Source organism: Colobus angolensis, unplaced genomic scaffold (genome assembly GCF_000951035.1).
Source record: "Colobus angolensis palliatus isolate OR3802 unplaced genomic scaffold, Cang.pa_1.0 Scaffold7, whole genome shotgun sequence".
NCBI classification, from domain to species: domain Eukaryota; kingdom Metazoa; phylum Chordata; class Mammalia; order Primates; family Cercopithecidae; genus Colobus; species Colobus angolensis.
Window position 1 is genome coordinate 14,713,691 of NW_012120709.1, and position 19,561 is coordinate 14,733,251.

At 35.2% G+C, this 19,561-nt stretch overlaps 1 protein-coding gene across 3 annotated transcripts in view; it reads left to right on the plus strand.

The window, feature by feature from the left end:
* ATM (ATM serine/threonine kinase) overlaps nucleotides 1-19,561 on the plus strand; it is a 134,540-nt gene that overhangs the window by 69,827 nt on the left and 45,152 nt on the right. For all 3 annotated transcript variants that reach the window (XM_011926674.1, XM_011926676.1, XM_011926675.1), the window contains 9 exons: nucleotides 2,336-2,507; nucleotides 4,258-4,399; nucleotides 5,461-5,637; nucleotides 7,289-7,466; nucleotides 10,514-10,601; nucleotides 12,765-12,920; nucleotides 15,287-15,374; nucleotides 19,015-19,103; nucleotides 19,203-19,305. In XM_011926674.1, the coding sequence (XP_011782064.1) occupies nucleotides 2,336-2,507; nucleotides 4,258-4,399; nucleotides 5,461-5,637; nucleotides 7,289-7,466; nucleotides 10,514-10,601; nucleotides 12,765-12,920; nucleotides 15,287-15,374; nucleotides 19,015-19,103; nucleotides 19,203-19,305 (1,193 nt within the window). The remainder of the gene's footprint in view (nucleotides 1-2,335; nucleotides 2,508-4,257; nucleotides 4,400-5,460; nucleotides 5,638-7,288; nucleotides 7,467-10,513; nucleotides 10,602-12,764; nucleotides 12,921-15,286; nucleotides 15,375-19,014; nucleotides 19,104-19,202; nucleotides 19,306-19,561) is intronic.

Below are 19,561 nucleotides of genomic sequence, written 5' to 3' on the forward strand. Positions count from 1 at the left end.
GGATTATATGTGATTATAATACTGTATTTTTACTGTATGTTTTCTGTTTAGATATACAAATACTTACTATTGTGTTACAATTGCCTGTAGTATTCAGTATAGTAACATGCTATACAGGTTTGTAGCCTAGATGCAATAAGCTATACCATATAGCCTAGGTGTGTAGTAGGCTATACCATCTAGGTTTGTGTAAGTATATTCTGTGATGGTCGCACAATGACAGAATTGCCCAATGACACATTTCTCAGAACATATCTGTGTCATTAAGCAAAGCATGATTGTATTGGCTGAATGTGAGTTATGTGGTGGTCATCTTTATTATATGAGTGGTCATCTTTATTATATCTTCAAAATAAGTGAGGGTTTGTCATTTGGTATATTGGGGAAATATGAGATGCTAAGTTACATGCCTATTTAATTAAAGTGTCCCTAAAAAGCCCCCTTTTGTACTTTTCTTCCTTAAATATTCATATAAAATGAAAAGTTAAGAGATTTACATATGTGTATAACTTAATTTGAAAATGCCTTGTAAATATTTAGGAAAGTCACAAATATCTATTTTTAGAGTTAAGTTGCAAATAAATTGACTGCCAATATATTTTGTAAATATAACTGACAGGTACTCAGTGTCTTTTGTTATGTAACAGTCATAAGAATGAAGACTTGGAGGGCTAGATTAAACTTAAATAATTAAAAACCATTCAAGTCCTTTCCTACAGCCATTTTAGGGGAAACCTAATGTAAGATAAGAAGCCAACATCATGTCTAGTTTAGGTGTTTAGATTTAGTGACCACGGGATGGAGAAATCACCTGATTAAAGTCAGCTTGAAGCTCTCATGATGGTTTTGCTTCAAATTAGAAAAATAGGAGGAATAAGTAGTGTTTCACAGATTCTACTATCTTTTTTCAACAGTCTTAACTTCTCGGTAGGAGCCTAATATCTAGAGTACTTCCTTTTTTTTAGGTTTTTAAAATTGAGATATATCCTACGTATAGAAAAGTATACAGATCAAAAATACCTAGCTTGAAGAACGTTTGCAGAGTACACTTGTACATGTAGCACGCAGACTAAAAACAGAATCTTACCAGAACTGTAGAAGTTTTCTTTAACCAACGTATTTACCTCCTTGTCCGTAGTGGCACTGCTTTTAGGGACAGACCTAATTTATAACTGAAGCCCTAAGTGGCTTTCCTGTGTAGCGTAAAATTAGTGTGGTTTGTACTTACAGCCTTCCCCCTAAGATCAGGAATGAGACAAAGCTGTCCACTTTCACTACTGTTGTTCAACATTGTACTGGAAGTTCTAGCCAGAGCAATTAAACAAGAAAAAGAAATTAAAAGCATGCCAATTAGAAAGGAAGTAAAACTATCTGTATTTACAGATGATATGGTAGAGAAAATCCCAGAGAATCCACAAGAAAGCTACTGTAGAGCTAATACATGAATTTAGCTAAGTTGCAGGGTACAAGATCAACACATAATTAGTGGTGTTTGTATATACTAGTAGTGGACAATCCAGAAAGAATTAGAAAAGCAATTCCATTTACGATAGCATCTAAAAGAAATAAATACCTAGGAATAAATGTAATCAAAGAGGTGAAAGACTTATATACATTCTGTTTGTTAGAAGTGAATCACTAAGTATAGCGCACACTCAACGGGAGGGAAATTAGGTTCTACCCTTTGAAAGAAGGACTCTCAAAAAATTTGTGAACTTATTTTAGTAAATACCATCATGATGGAAAGAGCACGAAGAGCCCTCTGGGTTGCTGAAAATGTCCTATCTTCATCTGGTTAGGGAGAACACAGGCAGAAAAAAATGTATATTTGTATGTATGAATTTTCATTGAACTGTGTGTTTAAGATTATGGAATTTGTGTGATATCTCAACAAAAGTTTTAACAGTTTTAAGGTTGATTCTCTCTCTCTCTCTCTCTCTCTTTTTTTTTTTTTTTTCACCCAGGCTAGAGTGCAGTGGTGCGATCTCAGCTCACTGCAGCCTCCGCCTCCTGGGTTCAAGTGATTCTCCTGTCTCAGCCTCCTGAGTAGGTGGGATTACAGGCCTGCGCCACCACGCCTGGCTAATTTTGTATTTTTAGTAAAGATGGGGCTTTACCATGTTGGCCAGGCTGGTCTCGAACTCCTGACCTCAGGTGATCCACCTGCCTCTGTCCCCCAAAGTGCTGGGATTACAGGTGTGAGCCACCGTGCTCGGCCTTAAGGTTAATTCTTGAAGTACAGCAAAACAGCACTATAGTTTTGAAATTAGAAAATTTAAGTTTTATGTATGATCTCTTACCTATGACTCTACTGAAATAGAATTTCTATATGTAGAGGCTGTTGGAAGCTGCTTGGGAGAAGTGGGTCCTATAGATTTCTCTACCATAGCTATACAACATAGTAAAGATGCATCTTATACCAAGGCCCTTAAGTTATTTGAAGGTAAAGAACTTCAGTGGACCTTCATAATGCTGACCTACCTGAATAACACACTGGTAGAAGATTGGTGAGTATTTATTGATACCTTATATGTAATCCCACTTAATATGACATTCATGGAGAATGATACTTCACACAAATTGATATTCTCAGTAACTAAAGCTTTGTCCTTTTTTTAATCTCAATGTCTTTATGAAAATTCTTGTATTTTTATTAATTCACATAATTATTGACCCTACTATGTGCCAGACACTTGATATAATGGTGAACATTCCAGACAAGGTCCCTGTTAAAATTTTAGTGGGACTAGACAAATAAACAGTAAATAAGAAAAATGCCAGATGGTTCTACACAGAAAATTAAGATAGGGGAGTATAAAGGGAGATGTTTTAGGCCGTTGTCAATATCAGAGGTGCTGCTCTCCTCTAAGTGAGGCCTTATTTTGATCCTTTTAAAATAAGCCGTAAAGCAGAGAGGTTGTTTTATAACCCTAGAAGTCTTAAGCTAATCAGACAGGGTTTTTTATTGCTTACTTATTCTCTGCAAAACAGAATTGCACTGCATATCAAAATTTCAACTGGTTGGTTGAGATTGCTTTTGTGTGCATGCTCTTTCTCTCATTTGTTCATGGATTGATTGGTGTCTTTGAGTATTCCATCACCACCATATTTGGTGGTAGGCTGAAAGGGTTTTCCTCACAGCCAGGCACCTTTCTAAGATAAATATGTGTTTTGATTTTTTTTCTGTACTTCCCTTTCTCCTTCTCTTGAGGAATAAATGGTTGGCAATAATGTCTAACTCCCCTGTTTCTGTTATTGATTTAATGTACCTATGTATTTCTTTCTTTTGTTGTTTTTGTTTCATTAAACAAATTTGTATGGTTTCTTTCCGAACATTTTATTATAAAAAGCTTTAAACATAGAGCAAAATGGGAATAATTTTATAGTAAACACCCATATGCTTATCACATAGTTTCTATATTTTACTGCTATCCTTGCTTAATCACTTCTAGCCATCAATCTATCCTTGTATTGACATGTATTAATTCATCTCTCTTTTTTCTTTTTTCTTTTTTTGAGACAGGTCTTGCTCTGTCACACAGACTGGAGTACAGTGGCATGATAATACCTCATAGATCATGCTTACTGTAACCCCAAATTCTTGGGCTCAAGCAATCCTCCTGCCTCAACCTCCTAATGTGCAAGGTTTATGTGCTTGAGCCACACCACACCCAGCCAGTTCATCTCATTTTTAAAATGTATTTAAAGGTATATCAAGCGCAGTTTTTGAAGAGAGTGCCACAGAAAATTTGCAAGCAGTAGATGTTTCATTCGTTTCATAGTAATTCGAAATTGGTTTTTCTGAAACAGATGCACAAAATATTAGTGTGACTTAAGAATACTAGGAAGCAGGTAGAAGTTTTTTGTATTTTTCTTTAACAGGGAAAAACTTTAGATATTCAAGGGACTTTAGCATATGAAGATGTGGACCAAAGGATTCCCAGAATTTTTATTACTTACATGTATTAGAACATATTTTCAAGTATTTCTTTTTGTGAGTCTTTTTAATTTATAGTAGTCACAATTAAACTATTGAAAGAAGGGAATTGCTGTTGCAATGATTAGTAATTCAAGTTTACTGAATGACTAGTGAAAGTCCTGTGATAATTTTGTTTGATATTGGAGAATTTTGTGAATGTAAAGTTTCCTAATACAAATTTTAAATTTTAATTTTGAAATTTTTTCAGTGGAGGTTAACATTCATCAAGATTAATAACTGGTATACTTGATAGACATTTGAATTGTTTGTTTTTTCAGTGTCAAAGTTCGATCAGCAGCTGTTACTTGTTTGAAAAACATTTTAGCCACAAAGACTGGACATAGTTTCTGGGAGATTTATAAGATGACAACAGATCCAATGCTGGCCTATCTACAGCCTTTTAGAACATCGAGAAAAAAGGTCTCTTAAGTAATAAATGTTTATCGAATACCCACCATATCTAAAACAGTTCTGTTCGCTGTGGGTTGTGACTGTTAACTTGCTTGAAATAGTATTGTACTAATAATTAACCTTTCCTATAAGTAATTTAAACCATATTTCATAAATCCAAGGAATTTGCTATTTTTTATTTATCATGGCAGTGTGGAAAAGCTGAGATAGGTAACCTGAGGAAATAGTAGTTGATTTGGGGGGAGGGGAAATTCTTAAAGACAAACCTTATTTTTTTAGAAATAGAAAACCCTACTTTGCTCCCATGAAAGCTGTTAGCTCTGGGTATGATTTATAGTTATTGTGATCCACAAGTGTTTATTTCCATGGCAAGTTAATGTATCACAATCCCCTGGTGAAATACAGGATGACCCATAGATTTCTCCCTTTTTCCATGTTGGTATCATAATAGGGTTCCACTGTAAGTACTCTGAGGCATGTTTAAGAACACTTGTTCCTTCCTTAGTCTAAGCATTCCTCTTTACTATCTTCTTTTCATAAAGTGACTGAGAAGTACACAGTTTAGTTTTCACCAATTTAATTTCAGGGCAGAAACCCAACATTGAAGCAGTACTTTCAATGCATCACAAATATAATTTTGGTCTTAGTAAAATTACTAGTAATATAAACTGTTAATGAAACTAATAATATAACCTGGAAGGCATTATAATTTTAACATTTTAAAATCTCATTTCATTTTGAAATCAAGTCTATGTGGTAGGTATGGTCTGGTTTTGTTCAAGAGACAGATGAGTCAGAGTTTGTGATTTGTGTAATATGCTACTAATGAGTGACAGAGCTGAGAGTAGGACCCAGTTTTTCTGGTGCCTAAAGCAGCAGTTTTTACCGTACCACTCTGACTCTTGTATAAACATAAATGTTTTAATTTTAAAAGGTAAACATTGCCTCAGATTTAGTTTTAACTGTATTTAGCTTTACTCAGAAACAGATTTGTTATACTCAGTTTAGGTAGGAAAGGTACAATGATTTCCAGTTCTCTTATTTACATTTTCTAATCCCTTTCTTTCTAGTTTTTAGAAGTACCCAGATTTGACAAAGAAAACCCTTTTGAAGGCCTGGATGACATAAATCTGTGGATTCCTCTAAGTGAAAATCATGACATTTGGATAAAGACACTGACTTGTGCTTTTTTGGATAGTGGAGGCATAAAATGTGAAATTCTTCAATTATTAAAGCCAATGTGTGAAGTAAGAAGATTAATTAGCCTGATTTAATTCCTTGTTTATGACCTGTTTATCTAAAGAGTTCTGTGATACTGCACATCATCTTCACATAATATCACCCCCACTCAAACTGTTGTAAATTTATTAAAGTGAGCATCCGTATTTAGTCATAACTTTATGCATTAGGTTTCAACTTCAGGATAGCAACATGCTAGAGGGGTTCTAAGGGGTGCCTTGAATGATTTGTTACTAATAGTAATGATAGTTAAAATACTGCTGATTATAAATTATTTGCATTAACCAAAAGCCTGTTCTAACTTTGTTTATGTCTTCTGATAAGAGCACATTTATTTTCCCTGATATGCTTTCTTGAATAAGGAAAAGGAGTGGGGCAGCAATCAGCGTAGCTTTTTGTTTTTGAGGATATAGTATTTATCTCAATAAGAGTGAAGGTGCATACCAAATGAAACAAAGTTTATACTCTTCCATCAAATGTGTAATCTAAAACAGCAAAACCTGATGCTCTAAGATTTACAGAGTTAATTTATAGCACTGTCAAATGTGATTCAACAGAAATGTGAAAATACAACATCTGACTAGGTTAAACATCTGCCAATTACAGATAACTGATAGGGAAGTATTTTCATAATGTACTCACATTGAAAGCAATGTAAAAAGCGGTTCTTATTTTCTACAGAAAAAGTAATGATAATGAATAAAACATCACCTTCTCTGCAATACTACACCGCACTCATACCAGTTCAGTAGAGTGGTACCCCGAACACACATACAGCTTATTTCTCATTAGTGAACAAAGCTAAGATTTTTATAAAGTTTTAACTTTGAGCCAGAAGATAAAATGTGCCAAATATACGTATGTACACACCGCATTTCTGGTACTTTAAATTCTCTAGCTCTAAAAGTGGTGTTTTGCCTTGTTTTTGGTTTGAAAAAGAAAAAGGGTACAATTAGTAATCTATAACCTGTCTTATGTGTGTGAAGTCTGATGAATATGATGGATATGGAGTGTAATGATTCATTCATATGTTAAACATGGAGTGCGGTGAATAGCAAAAGTAAAGCTGAATACTGTTTTAATGTGCCAGATGTATTAGATCACTTTTCTGCTCTTTGGAATATACCACAAATAATTACCCAAATTTTATACCCAGAAGTTGGGCTTATTAAAACATAAACATTTTTTAAGATGACTGTTATAGTTCTTCACTGAGGATAGAAAATGCATAAAAATCAGATTTTCAAATTTTGTCTTAAACTTTTGATACCTTTTTCTCTCTTCTATCAAATCAGAAAACTCCTTCTGTTACTAACACTTTTCAATTCTGAAACTGTATTTAATAAAAGTGGTGATATAATTTCATTTGTAAGCAATAGTCTATTTCATTATGCTAATGGCTTAGACTGAAAATAAACAGTTACAATGTCACTAACATATACATTTGATATTGATATACTAGCCTAGTGTGGTTTTTTTAAACACCACCTAATACATGTTTTTTGTTTTTTTTTAGCAGTATGTTGAGTTTATGGCAGATTAATCTATCATCTTTTAGAAATTTAATATGTCAACAGGGCATGAAAAGTTTTAAGTAAAATGTATTAGTTTTACTCATTTTTACTCAAACTATTGGGTGGATTTGTTGGTATATTCTAGGTGAAAACTGACTTGTGTCAGACTATACTTCCATACTTGATTCATGATATTTTGCTCCAAGATACAAATGAATCATGGAGAAATCTGCTTTCTACACATGTTCAGGGATTTTTCACCAGCTGTCTTCGACACTTCTCACAAACGAGCCGATCCACAACCCCTGCAAACTTGGATTCAGGTATTTTATTAAATTTTTAACACTAATACTGTAAACTTCTCAGTTCCAGAGAAAGATAGATTTAAGGTGGAATCCCGCTAAAAGCACTTTACAGGATTAAATCTGTAACCTCTAAATTTGTTTCTTTATCTGTGGAATGGAGATAAAAGTTGCAGTAGTTGCAACAAGTTTTCAATGAAATAATGTATGTAAAGTGCCTAGGATAATACTTGATGTATAGTATTCCCTCAGTACATTTTGGCTATTGATAATGGGTCAACTAATTGAGCTTTCAATATGTGTCAGGCACTGTGCTTGCACCGGCAATATTAATGTGAAAAAGAAACACTCACATTCCAGCAATGGAAAAAACAAATAAACACAATCAGATATTTTAGGTACTGTGGTGCAGATATGATAGAATTTTCATGTTTTCAGAGCTCTGGCCAACTCAATTTAAAAAGCAGCCTTTGGTTGGACACAGTGGCTCAACGCCTGTAATCCCAGCACTTTGGGAGGCCAAGGTTGGTGGATCACTTGAGGTCAGGAGTTCAAGACCAACCTGGCCAACATGGTGAAACCCCGTCCCTGCTAAAAATACAAAAATTAGCTGGGCGTGGTGGCAGGCACCTGTAATTGCAGCTACTTGGGAGACTGAGGCAGGAGAATCACTTGAACCCAGGAGGTAGAGGGTTGCAGTGAGCCAAGATGACACCACTGCATTCCAGACTGAACAACACAGTGAGACTCTGTCTAAAAAAAAAAGAAAAAGAAAAAAAACCTTTGTATAACTATAATTAACATTTGGTATATATCCTTCTAATTTTTTTAAAACAAAAATTGAATTGCACTTTATTTACTCTTATAACCTACCTTCCTTCTGTGACATATAACGAGTGTTTCTCATGCCAAGAGCATAATAGCAAAAGAAATTCCACCAGGGTTGGGTATGTATATTACATATATGCATACTTGAGGGCTCATTATGGGTCAGTTTTTAAAACCTAAATTTTATAAAAGGATACAAAATTCACAGATTATTGTTAACTCTCTTTATTATATATTATTAATGTGTTTTATTTGCAAACTTAAAGCTAGGTACAAATTCACTTGTTGTACTTAAAGACCAATCAATTCTAATGTAAATGTTGATTTAATGTGATATTTTGCCACAACTAGTCCGCTCCTCCCAATCCTTCCAGTCACTTCAGCAAAGGTTGTGATTACTCAGTTCTTCCAGTTGTTTCTTCTAGTTTTACTGCTACAACCTTCATTTAACATGACTCTAATGTCATTTAGACTTCAGTTTACTATGCTTTATATTTTATGTATTTTCTTTTCTGTTGGCTAACAGCAGTTACAAATCTACTATTTGGAAAAATATAAATTATAAACATAGACATAGATGCCCATCCTGTGATCCTACTAGATTATAAGCTGTTCTATAAATGATCTAGAATGTGCTTATATGAATTTTCTTTAGGCCACTGAAATGAAAATCCTAAAATAAAAATTTTCATAGAGGCTTTGTAAACTATCTAAAATATATCTCTTATCTTTAATTGGGAAAATACAGGTATAAGTGATTTAAGTGTTTAAAACTTTAATATGTGATTTACAGTACTATTAAAAACAATTTTTATTACATAGTTTAAGGTAATCATTGTTTATGATAATCTGGTAATTTGTTATCGTGAACATGGCCAAGACTTTTTTCATGTTTATCAGTTATGTATCTATGCCACAACCATTGGAAGGTAAAGTAATTGTTTTATTATATCTGTGTACAGTGCCAATATTTTTATTACCTTAAGTGAAAATTTAAACTTCACATATAAAATTCTTTTATCGAAAAGGAAAGTAAAGGCATATTTTTATAAAATTTAAGTGGTATATCTTTTCTGATGGCTATAAGCCTCATTGCCTTCACTAAATGTCCCATGTGCATCTCAAACTCAGCTGTCCAAAAGCAAATGTGTCATCTTCTTCATCTCTTCCCCCAGTCTACTTTTTTAAATGTGTACGTCTTTGACAAATGGCACTCAGTTGCTTACTCTAGAAACCTCTCTCATGTATTTCATCTAATTACCAAATCTTGCCAATTCCATATTATGAATAACTTAGTCCATTTGTTTCTCTCTGCCCTTAGCATCCTTACTGCTTTCTAGCTCTATGACTTAGCACAGGTGAAATTCTTTAATTAAATTTTCCAAGTTATTTCTTGCTTCCAGCCATCTCAGATATTGTTATTATTGCCTGTAGCACTATCCTTTCCTGCTCTTGTGACTATTACTCTTCTTTCAGGTATCACTTTTTCTTTTTTCTTTTTTTTTTCTTGAGACAAGAGTCTCACTATGTAACCCAGGCTGAAGTGCAGTGGTACGATCTCGGCTCACTGCAACCTCTGCCCCTCAGGTTCAAGCAATTCTTGTGCCTCAGCCTCCTGAGTAGCTGGGATTACAGATGTGTGCCAGCACGCCCTGCTAATTTGTGTATATTTAATAGAGATAGGGTTTCACCATTTAGCCAGGCTGGTCTCAAACTCTTGGCCTCAAGTGATCCGCCTGCCTCGACCTTCCAAGGTGCTGGGATTACAGGCGTGAGCCATTGCACCTGGCCGGTATCACTTTTTCTATGAAACTTTTCTTATCTAAGTGAGGTTCCCTCTGCTAAGATTCTATAGCATTTTAAACTTTCCTATTATAACACTTAATCATATTGTGTTGTAATCTCCCAGGCTAGTCAGTGAGTTCTGTGTGGTCTGACATGGTCTATCTTGTTCATGGTTGTATACTGAGGACCTAGCACATAAAAGATCTATTGAATCAATTAATTAGTCCTCCTCAGAAATAAAATATAAATTACAATGTAAGTTCTCACTTTTATTAAGATAACAGTTTCTTTTAAAAGCAAAAGAAATGCTATGAAATTCCCTCAGAACCAATTTTGTGTTAGGTACTGCCCACTAGAACCTTATAGCATAGTGGGTTACAGACACATAAACAAGAAGGAAGAAAGTGCGTAAGCAAGAATGCCTGGGACTGAGGGGAGATATTTTTGTTTGTCAGAGTCAGAGCACTTTTTCCGATGCTGTTTGGATAAAAAGTCACAAAGAACAATGCTTGCTGTTGTGGACTACATGAGAAGACAAAAGAGGTAATGTAATGAGTGTTGCTTCTTATGTTTAGGATCTAGAGTGTAACTTGTTAACTATTGGCTGAATTTTAACGTGATTATTTTAGGTGAAGCTGTTGCAAAGTGCTATATTTAATTTGTGTGATATTTGTATCTCCTTGCAGTAATCCATATTCAGGATAGCACTTCAGTTAAATCAGTGTCAAGAACTCTCAATTCTAGTACCAGCTGTACCAGTAACAGTGTTACCTTTGTTAAATTATGCAGCCTTCTTGGCTCCAATTTATTTCATCTATGTTCGGGATAGGAGCAGGTGTTTTTCCAAGTTACATTTAGCTGTATTATCACTCTTTTTACTTTTCTCTTTGCTTTAGTTCTAAGAAGTAAATAGAGTTGTGTAAATGTCTTCCTTATGTATCTTTATTTTAAGATGTAAGTTTCTTTACTGTGTGCAGTGGTCTCAAAATCTGTGGCAGTACTGTGCTGTGACAATGTTTATTTTATTGTTTCTGGTAAATTGTTTTATAGTATAGTATCTTTGTTCCTGTTATTTCTCATGAAATTTTTAACAATGCATACAAGAATTGCTAGAATGAATGGTCTGACTGATCAATACTGCTTGAGAGTTGACCAGAACTCTGAAGAAATAGTGTAGTGGGCCTATAATTTGAATAGGTAGGAATCGATGTCTCATAAGTGTGTATGGTAGTGGTGGCAGTGGTTGGTAAAGAATGAGAGGGAGAGGTGAGTGAAAAATGAAATGTTTTTAAGCCTAAATGCATTAATATCTTAAAAAATTAATATCTATGTATTCTTAAACCATTCTTCTTCTCTAGTAGAAAAAGAAGTTTTATGCTTTTCAGTGTCTTTGCTTCTGGTTATTTTCCCTTATAGTTTTATACCAGATTATCTTCTCAGAAGGCCTATCAGAAGCTTTAACGTAGTTGAGAGCATTTGTTTTCTTGGTGTTGGGAGGCAGTTTTACCTTTGAGTCATTCATTTCAGATTTACCATTGGGGTAGAATGGTGTTGACATTAGCAGGATTTGGAGAAGATAAAAATTCTTCATATTCCATTTTAATTCTGAATAAGATCCTAAAGAAGATTCCTTGAGAAAGTATGAATGGGATATAGAAAAGGGGGTAAAGACATGCATTCAAGTCCAAGCTGGTGCTGTGTAAAAATTACTTGTTATCCTATACAGTATGTTGGGCAAAAACAAAGAACAACAATAAAACAACAACAAAAAATTGCTTGGTATCTTTGAACCTCAGTCTTATCATCTTTCAAAATCAGAATAATGTCTGCAGTGTCTTCCTTTCCATGGGGAAATTATTTCACTTCTCTGAACTTCAAGTTCCTCAGAAAGTTAACTTTAGTTGAGTGCCTGCTATGTTGTAGGGTGTGTCTTATTCATCAGCTCTGCAGGCATTATTTAATTGTTGCACTCATTCTCCAAGGTCCATGTTGTTCCAGCATTTACAAGTAAGGAAACTAGGAAACTGAGGTTTAAGAAGTTAAGTTGCTAAGATCGCACAGCTGGTAGTAGGTAATATAGCTAGATTTGAACCTACCTGTATTGTACTTCAACACCAGTGCTCTTAACCACTACCATGTCCCATCTCTATAATGCTAGTTTTGAAAAAGATACTATCTATGGTCCCTTTCAATCTTGACCTACCTGTTAACACAGTGGAAGGTTTTTATTAAGTAACTCAACCTAGGCAATACATTAAGGAGAAAATAAGTCACAATAGGAAAGACATGTATTTGTGTCTTAGATGAAACAATATTTTTATTAAATTGACTGTTTTAAAGTGTGTGTTGGGGGGTGCTTGTGTGCATTTGTATTAGCTATTCTGTGTATCCTATTCTTAGCCTGTGGTACATGGATTTCTTGGTGAAGAGCAGATATGAACCCCAATTTTGTATCAAGTGATAGTCTATAGGTTTTATCAGATTCTCTGATCAGTTTGAGGGAAAAAAGAACAACCAAAAAGATTATTAAATAGAACTCTTCAGCCATGTTATAATGTTTATAGGTATATATTGGGGAAATGTGGTTTTCGGGAATTTGTAATTTTCTATTAAGCAGTTACTACCATTGTATTCAATATCAACATGCTTTTCTTTTGATATTGAAGTTTTAAAAAGTGAGTGATATTATATCTAATTTTTCTTTAGACCTTCTTCAGGAACAATTTTTGATGATGCTTTCTGGCTGGATTTAAATTATCTAGAAGTTGCCAAGGTAGCTCAGTCTTGTGCTGCTCACTTTACAGCTTTACTCTATGCAGAAATCTATGCAGATAAGAAAAGCATGGATGATCAAGAGAAAAGGTAATGGAATTTAGAATTTTTGGTTTTTAAAATTAACGTTGGCATTGTCTCATTAAGGGTATATAGTAAAGATTTACTTTGCCTCCTGTTCCCCGTTTAAAAGACATTATTTAGATAGAAATTTTGTTTTAAAGTGAAATTATAATAAATTTTTAAAAAGGAATATGTAATTCCTGCTCTGAAACAATAGGAATGTTTATACTTAGGTATTATAAAAATTTAACAGATAGCAAATTCCTGTAGGACAGAGTCCATACTTAATTTTCTGTATATTCCCCATAATAGCCCTAGCATTGAGTACTTAATTTAAGGGTGATAAATATTTTTCAAATGATTAAATTATTTCCTAACTTCAGTCAGATTAGATTTACTACTAATTCCTAAACTATTCAAGATTCATTTTGGATATAAAATACCCAAAATTATAATCCAAAATGGCTATAAAGTAATGTGACTGATTTCTTTCTGTGACTAAGTTTCATTTCTTTATCTACCTGTATTTCTAGTGAATTTAATTCGCTTTCCTCTGACTGAGTTAGAACTGTCATAAGAACTTAATAAATATACCCCTAGATCATGGTGAAGAACAAAAAATAATCAAGAAAGTAAGAGTAAAAAATAAAGTAAAACACTTTATTATCCCAACTGCCCTCTTCAAATCTTTGTTCGTTTGAAATGGCCTGGGTCTCATTATTTTGCCCAGGCTGTGGTGCAGAGGTGCGATCATAGCTCACTGTAGCCTTGATCTTCCAGGCTCAAGTGATTCTCCTGCCTCAGCCTCCAAGTAGTTGGGACTACAGGCACACATCACTGCATCCAGCTCATTTATTTTTATTTTTAGTAGAAACAAGATCTTGCTATGTTGCTCAGGCTGGTCCCTAGCTCCTGCGCTCAAGCAGTCCTCCCACCTCAGCCTTTCAAAGTGCTGGGATTACAAGAATGAGCCACTGCACCTGGTCCCAAATTGTTTTTTAAAGTGGTTATACCCATTTTTGTACAGAAATGTAGTTAGTAAGGAAGTGGATCAGTAGGAAGCCTTATATTTGAAGAAGGGAGCCAAAGTATAACTATTTCTAGGCTGGGCACAGTGGCTCACGCATGTAATCCCAGCACTTTGGGAGGCCAAAGTGAGAGGATTGCTTGTGAACAGGGGATCAAGACCAGCCTGGGCAACATAGTGAGACCTCAGCTCTACTAAAAATAAAAATAAATTAGCTGGGCATAGTGGCTTGCACATGTAGTCCCAGCAACTCAGGAGGCTGAGGGAGGAGGATCACTTGAGCCCAGGAGGGAGAGGCTGCAGTGAACCATGATTGTGCCACTGCACTCCAGCCTAGGCAACAGAGCGAGACCTTATCTCAAAAAAAAAAAAAAGAAACTGGAATAAGTATATAGGTAAATATTAGAGGCAGTATCACTTACGATAGTATTTTTTTTTTTTTTTTTTGAGACGGAGTCTCACTCTGTCACCCAGGCTGGAGTGCAGTGGCGCAATCTCGGCTCACTGCAAGCTCCGCCTCCCGGGTTTACACCATTCTCCTGCCTCAGCCTCCCGAGTAGCTGGGACTACAGGCGCCCGCCATCTCGCCCGGCTAGTTTTTTGTATTTTTAGTAGAGATGGGGTTTCACCGTGTAGGCCAGGATGGTCTCGATCTCCTGACCTCGTGATCCGCCCGTCTCGGCCTCCCAAAGTGCTGGGATTACAGGCTTGAGCCACCGCGCCCGGCCGATAGTATTTATTTTATGTATTAGATTATCACTGTTACAGACACCATAACTGTCATGGTTTTAGAATTGAAATTACTTACAGAACTGAATGTCATATATATAAAATGCATAAAGTTAAGGCCTTGAAGTAGACAAATCTGAGTTCTCATCCTGACTGTCACTTTCTAGTTTTATAATCTTGGTTTAAGTGGATCCTACTGATCTACTTCCTTTTCAATAGTTAATATCAGATGTCTTAATTTATATCTGTTAGGTATTAAATTCTTATTGTGGTCTTTATTTGTGTGTCTGTAATTATTGATTGAGTTGAATTTCAGGTGAAACCACTGACAGAGTATATAGTACCTGAACTGGAGGGCATGTGCTCTATTTTTAAATAATCCTGTCTCTTTATAAATAATCATATTTTTGCATATGGGCTTTCCATATCTAGAAGATTATTCTTAAAATATAATTTTCATTCACAAATTCCTTTTCCATCCTAGGTATAAATGGTATTAAGTTTTAAAGTATAAGTGATTTATTCTGTTTTGTTTGCAACCTTCATTAGTTTTTTTCTGTCAAAGTCTATAGTGTATGTATTCAGGAGCTTCCAAATAGTATGTTCTCATTAAAAGATGTATTCTTGTGACAAACAGAAGTCTTGCATTTGAAGAAGGAAGCCAAAGTACAACTATTTCTAGCTTGAGTGAAAAAAGTAAAGAAGAAACTGGAATAAGTTTACAGGTAAATATTAGAGGTTCTATTATTTATGGCAATATTTATCTCATACTTTGGGTTGTTATAGACACTGTACAGATGCCATGTGATTTTTAAACTGAATTTACTTATTGGACTAAGCACCATATATATAAATTTATGGTCTGAAGCTTAAGCCTTGGAGTAGACAGACTTGAATTCTAATACTGACTCTGCCACTAGTTGAGTTCCCTCACCTGAAAGACGAAAGTAAAACCACCTTTCTCAAAAGTTTATACCATGCATTTTCTGCCATAGCACCCTGTTCATTTCCTTTATAGCACTTAGGGTTTATAATTATATATTTAGTTGCTCGTTTATTGTATGTCACAGAAGAAGCAGATTGCCTCTTCTATACATTTCTTGATATCCATTCTTAAATTGGCTCATGTTACTGTCTGGGATGCTTACCAAATTTCTTTGGTCAACTCATTCCTTCACAATGACAATTTCAGCTTCTCCATTCTGCTTAAACTTTTCATCTTCTCTTCTACGCCATTGCTTTCAGCCTGCCTCCTATTTGGAGAAAACAGAAGGCATAGAGAGGAGATCTCGCCACATCCCACTATCAAACATTGAAATCTCCTGGCATCTGCTCCTTTAATAACCTTCCCTCATGTTACAGAAACAGTTTATCCTTCTATTTGAGACTAACTCTTCCTGTGCTTTGTTTTTTTATCTGCTCTTTCTCAGGTACTTTATTTTTTAATATGTGGTTCTCCCTCTGAACTATGTTCTGAACATTTTAAAACCTCTCCTGTTTAAAAATTCCCTTTCTCACAAACACAAAATAATTTCCCTCTTCCCTATGTTCTCTTTTAGGTATCACCCTCTCTCTTCCTTCCTCTCATAGACAAACTTTGTGAAAGAGTTGTCTTTATTTGCTGTCTTTATTTCCCTCCCTTCCATTTATTCCAGTAAAATAGCACTTGATAATGTCTCTCATAAAATTCATGTTGCTAAGTCTGGTGGTCACCTTTCATTCCTCCTTTTCCTTAATGTTTTATTAATACTTCATCATCAACCATGCCTTGATGAACTATGTTCTGTTTACCTTTTTGATCCACTCTCCTGATTTTACTCCTTTCACTTTTGCCTTCTTCATAGTCTCCTCCTCCTCTACTGAGTTTTTGGAATATCGTGTGTGTACTAAGCACTGTGCTAAGCATGGGCTGAACTTTTCTACTCTGAGGACTTGATTTCACATTACGAATAGAAGCATTTGAGTTGGAACTATAGAATTATATATAATTCTATATATATAATTTTATATTGGCTGTGCCAATATAAATGGATTTGTATGTAGAAAATATTTCACAGAGCAAGCACCATGTAGGCAGTTCAATTGCTTGGTCAATTTTCTATGCAGTATAGTTCCTAATTTTTTCTATTTTATGTTTTTTATGTTTTCATTTTTATTTAACGGAGATTGTTTTAAACAAAATCTATCTTTTCTGTGTAAATTTTACAACAAAGATTTCAGTAACCAAACTACTTTATCCATATCAAATTTTACCAATTCCAATACAGTTTTGTGCTATTTTTCAAAGAAAAATCCATGACCTTTATTCTTACCAAATTCAGTTTTCAAGAGTCAGACTTTGTAGGACTGTATTTTCTGATGTACAGTTTTTTTTTGTTTGTTTTGTTTTTTGTTTCTCAGACAGGGTCTGGCTCTGTTGCCCAGGCTGGAGTGCAGTGGTGCAATCATAACACACTGCAGCTTCTGCCTCCCAGGCTCAAGCCATCTTCCCACCTCAGCCTCACAAGTAGCTGGGACTACAGGCATGCCCCACCGTCTCCAGCTAATTTTTGCAGAGACGGGTTTAGCCATGTTGCCCAGGCTGATCTTGAATTCCTGAGCTCAAGCAGTCTGCCTGAGCTACCCAAAGTACTGGGATTAAAAGTGTGAGCCACTGCGCCCAGCCCATGTACAGTTTTAGGTGTTGACAAGATTGTTTGGTTTTGTTTGTGTGATTATTTTTGCATGTGATAAAAGCCTGGTAGGTTGGTACTTATTTCTTATCCAATTCATGCAATTGTAGGCAGTTCTCAGGTAAACTACAGTCCTCCTGTTGTCTAGGACCAGTCTACTGTGTTGCTGCTGATCCAGATCATTGGTATATACAGTTGACCCTTGAACAATGTGGGGGTTAGAGGTGCTAACCCGCTGTGCTATTAAAAATCAGGGTAAAACTAAATTTGTAGTCAGAAGTTAACTACTAATAGTCTGCTGTTGAGCAGAAGCCCTACCAATGATATAAACAACACATATTTTGTATATGTGTTATATACTGTATTCTTAAATAAAGTAGCTTGAGAAAAGAAAATGTTATTGAGAAAATCATAAGGAAGAGAAAATGCATTTACAGAACTGTACTGTATTTATCAATACCGTAAGTTTACATCATCTCTTTACAATTAATCATCTGTCTGAAATTTTAGGCAACCACCGCTGGTTGATACGTACTTTAGGCCTCAATCTACAGTACCTATCAAACAATTCACTTTTTTCTTGTAATGGCATGACTTGTCTCTGCATCTTGGGAGCACCTCCAGCCAGCCGTGGTGTTAATCAAGGCTTATAGTATTGCAGTAAACATAGTGAAAAAATACACGAGAACCTGGAGAGATTACTTTTTATTGCTATATACAATTTGCTAGAGAAATGAACTGCTCATGCAGAAATTATTAGTGTCACATGGCATTTTAAGTGGATACTCACAACACAATAATGCTTACCACAATAGCAACTGAGGTAGCTGCAAAATTATTACAATAGTACAATATGTACTGTAGTTAATCTTATGCAATTATGATTTAATACTGCATCTTTACATTTGTTTACATTTGTCTTAACCGCAAGTAATGCTGTGTACGGTATGTGTGTTAGTTTTGATAAATTTTAACTTTTTGTAATAGATTTGTATATATTTTATGGTATAAATGATAAAATGTATCATATCAAATGTATACAAATGATTGAATGTATAGACTAGTATATACATTTATTTTATGCATTCATGACATAACTTTTAAAAAATTTTTCAATAGTTCTTTTTTTTGAGACAGAGTCTCGCTTTGTCGCCCAGGCTGGAGTGCAGTGGCCGGATCTCAGCTCACTGTAAGCTCCGCCTCCCGGGTTTACGCCATTCTCCTGCCTCAGCCTCCCGAGTAGCTGGGACTATAGGCACCAGCCACCTCGCCCGGCTAGCTTTTTGTATTTTTTAGTAGAGACGGGGTTTCACCGTGTTAGGCAGGATGGTCTCGAACTCCTGACCTCGTGATCCACCCGTCTCGGCCTCCCAAAGTGCTGGGATTACAGGCTTGAGCCACCGCATCCGGCAATAGTTCTAAACTGTGTGGTTTGTGAGTTTTTCCAAATTGTTGCAAACCTCCAAAAAGTTTTCATTATATTTATGGAAAAAAAAATCCACATATAAGTTGTCCTGCACAGTTCAAACTTGTGTTGTTTAAGGATCAACTGTATTTCAGAATCATTACATTTTGTTTATATAACATTTAGAGTTGGGAGTTACATATTGGTAATGATACAATTTAAAATTTGCTAAGTTTATAGACTGATTTTTTTTCCTTCTTCAATTTTTTGTTGCTTCCATGTTTTCAGGATCTTCTCTTAGAAATCTACAGAAGTATAGGAGAACCAGATAGTCTGTATGGCTGTGGTGGAGGGAAGATGTTACAACCCATTACTAGGTAAACTGCATTTTTCTGAACAATAGTATAGTAATTCTGTTTATGAAGGAGTTACGTGTGTGTAAAACCCAAAGCTATTTTTATAATCTTTGCTTACAGACTACGAACATATGAACATGAAGCAATGTGGGGCAAAGCCCTAGTAACATATGACCTTGAAACAACAATCTCTTCATCAACCCGCCAGGCAGGAATCATTCAGGTACATTTTTTCCCAAATTTGGTAAAGTCATCACTAGTGTAGTGCTGAGGTTATTTCACTATGTTGGTGGAAATTTACACAGCCAGATAAACTCTAGAGATAAGACTAGAAGTTACCTGTTTTTCAGAGGATTAGGCTAAACATTCAGGGATACTCCTGAAGCAGAGGGATGCAGAAAAAAAAAGAGAAAAAATTCAGGGAGACACAGGAAAGTCAGACAGGTCATTGACCTGAAATATAGTGTAGATTTCCTGAT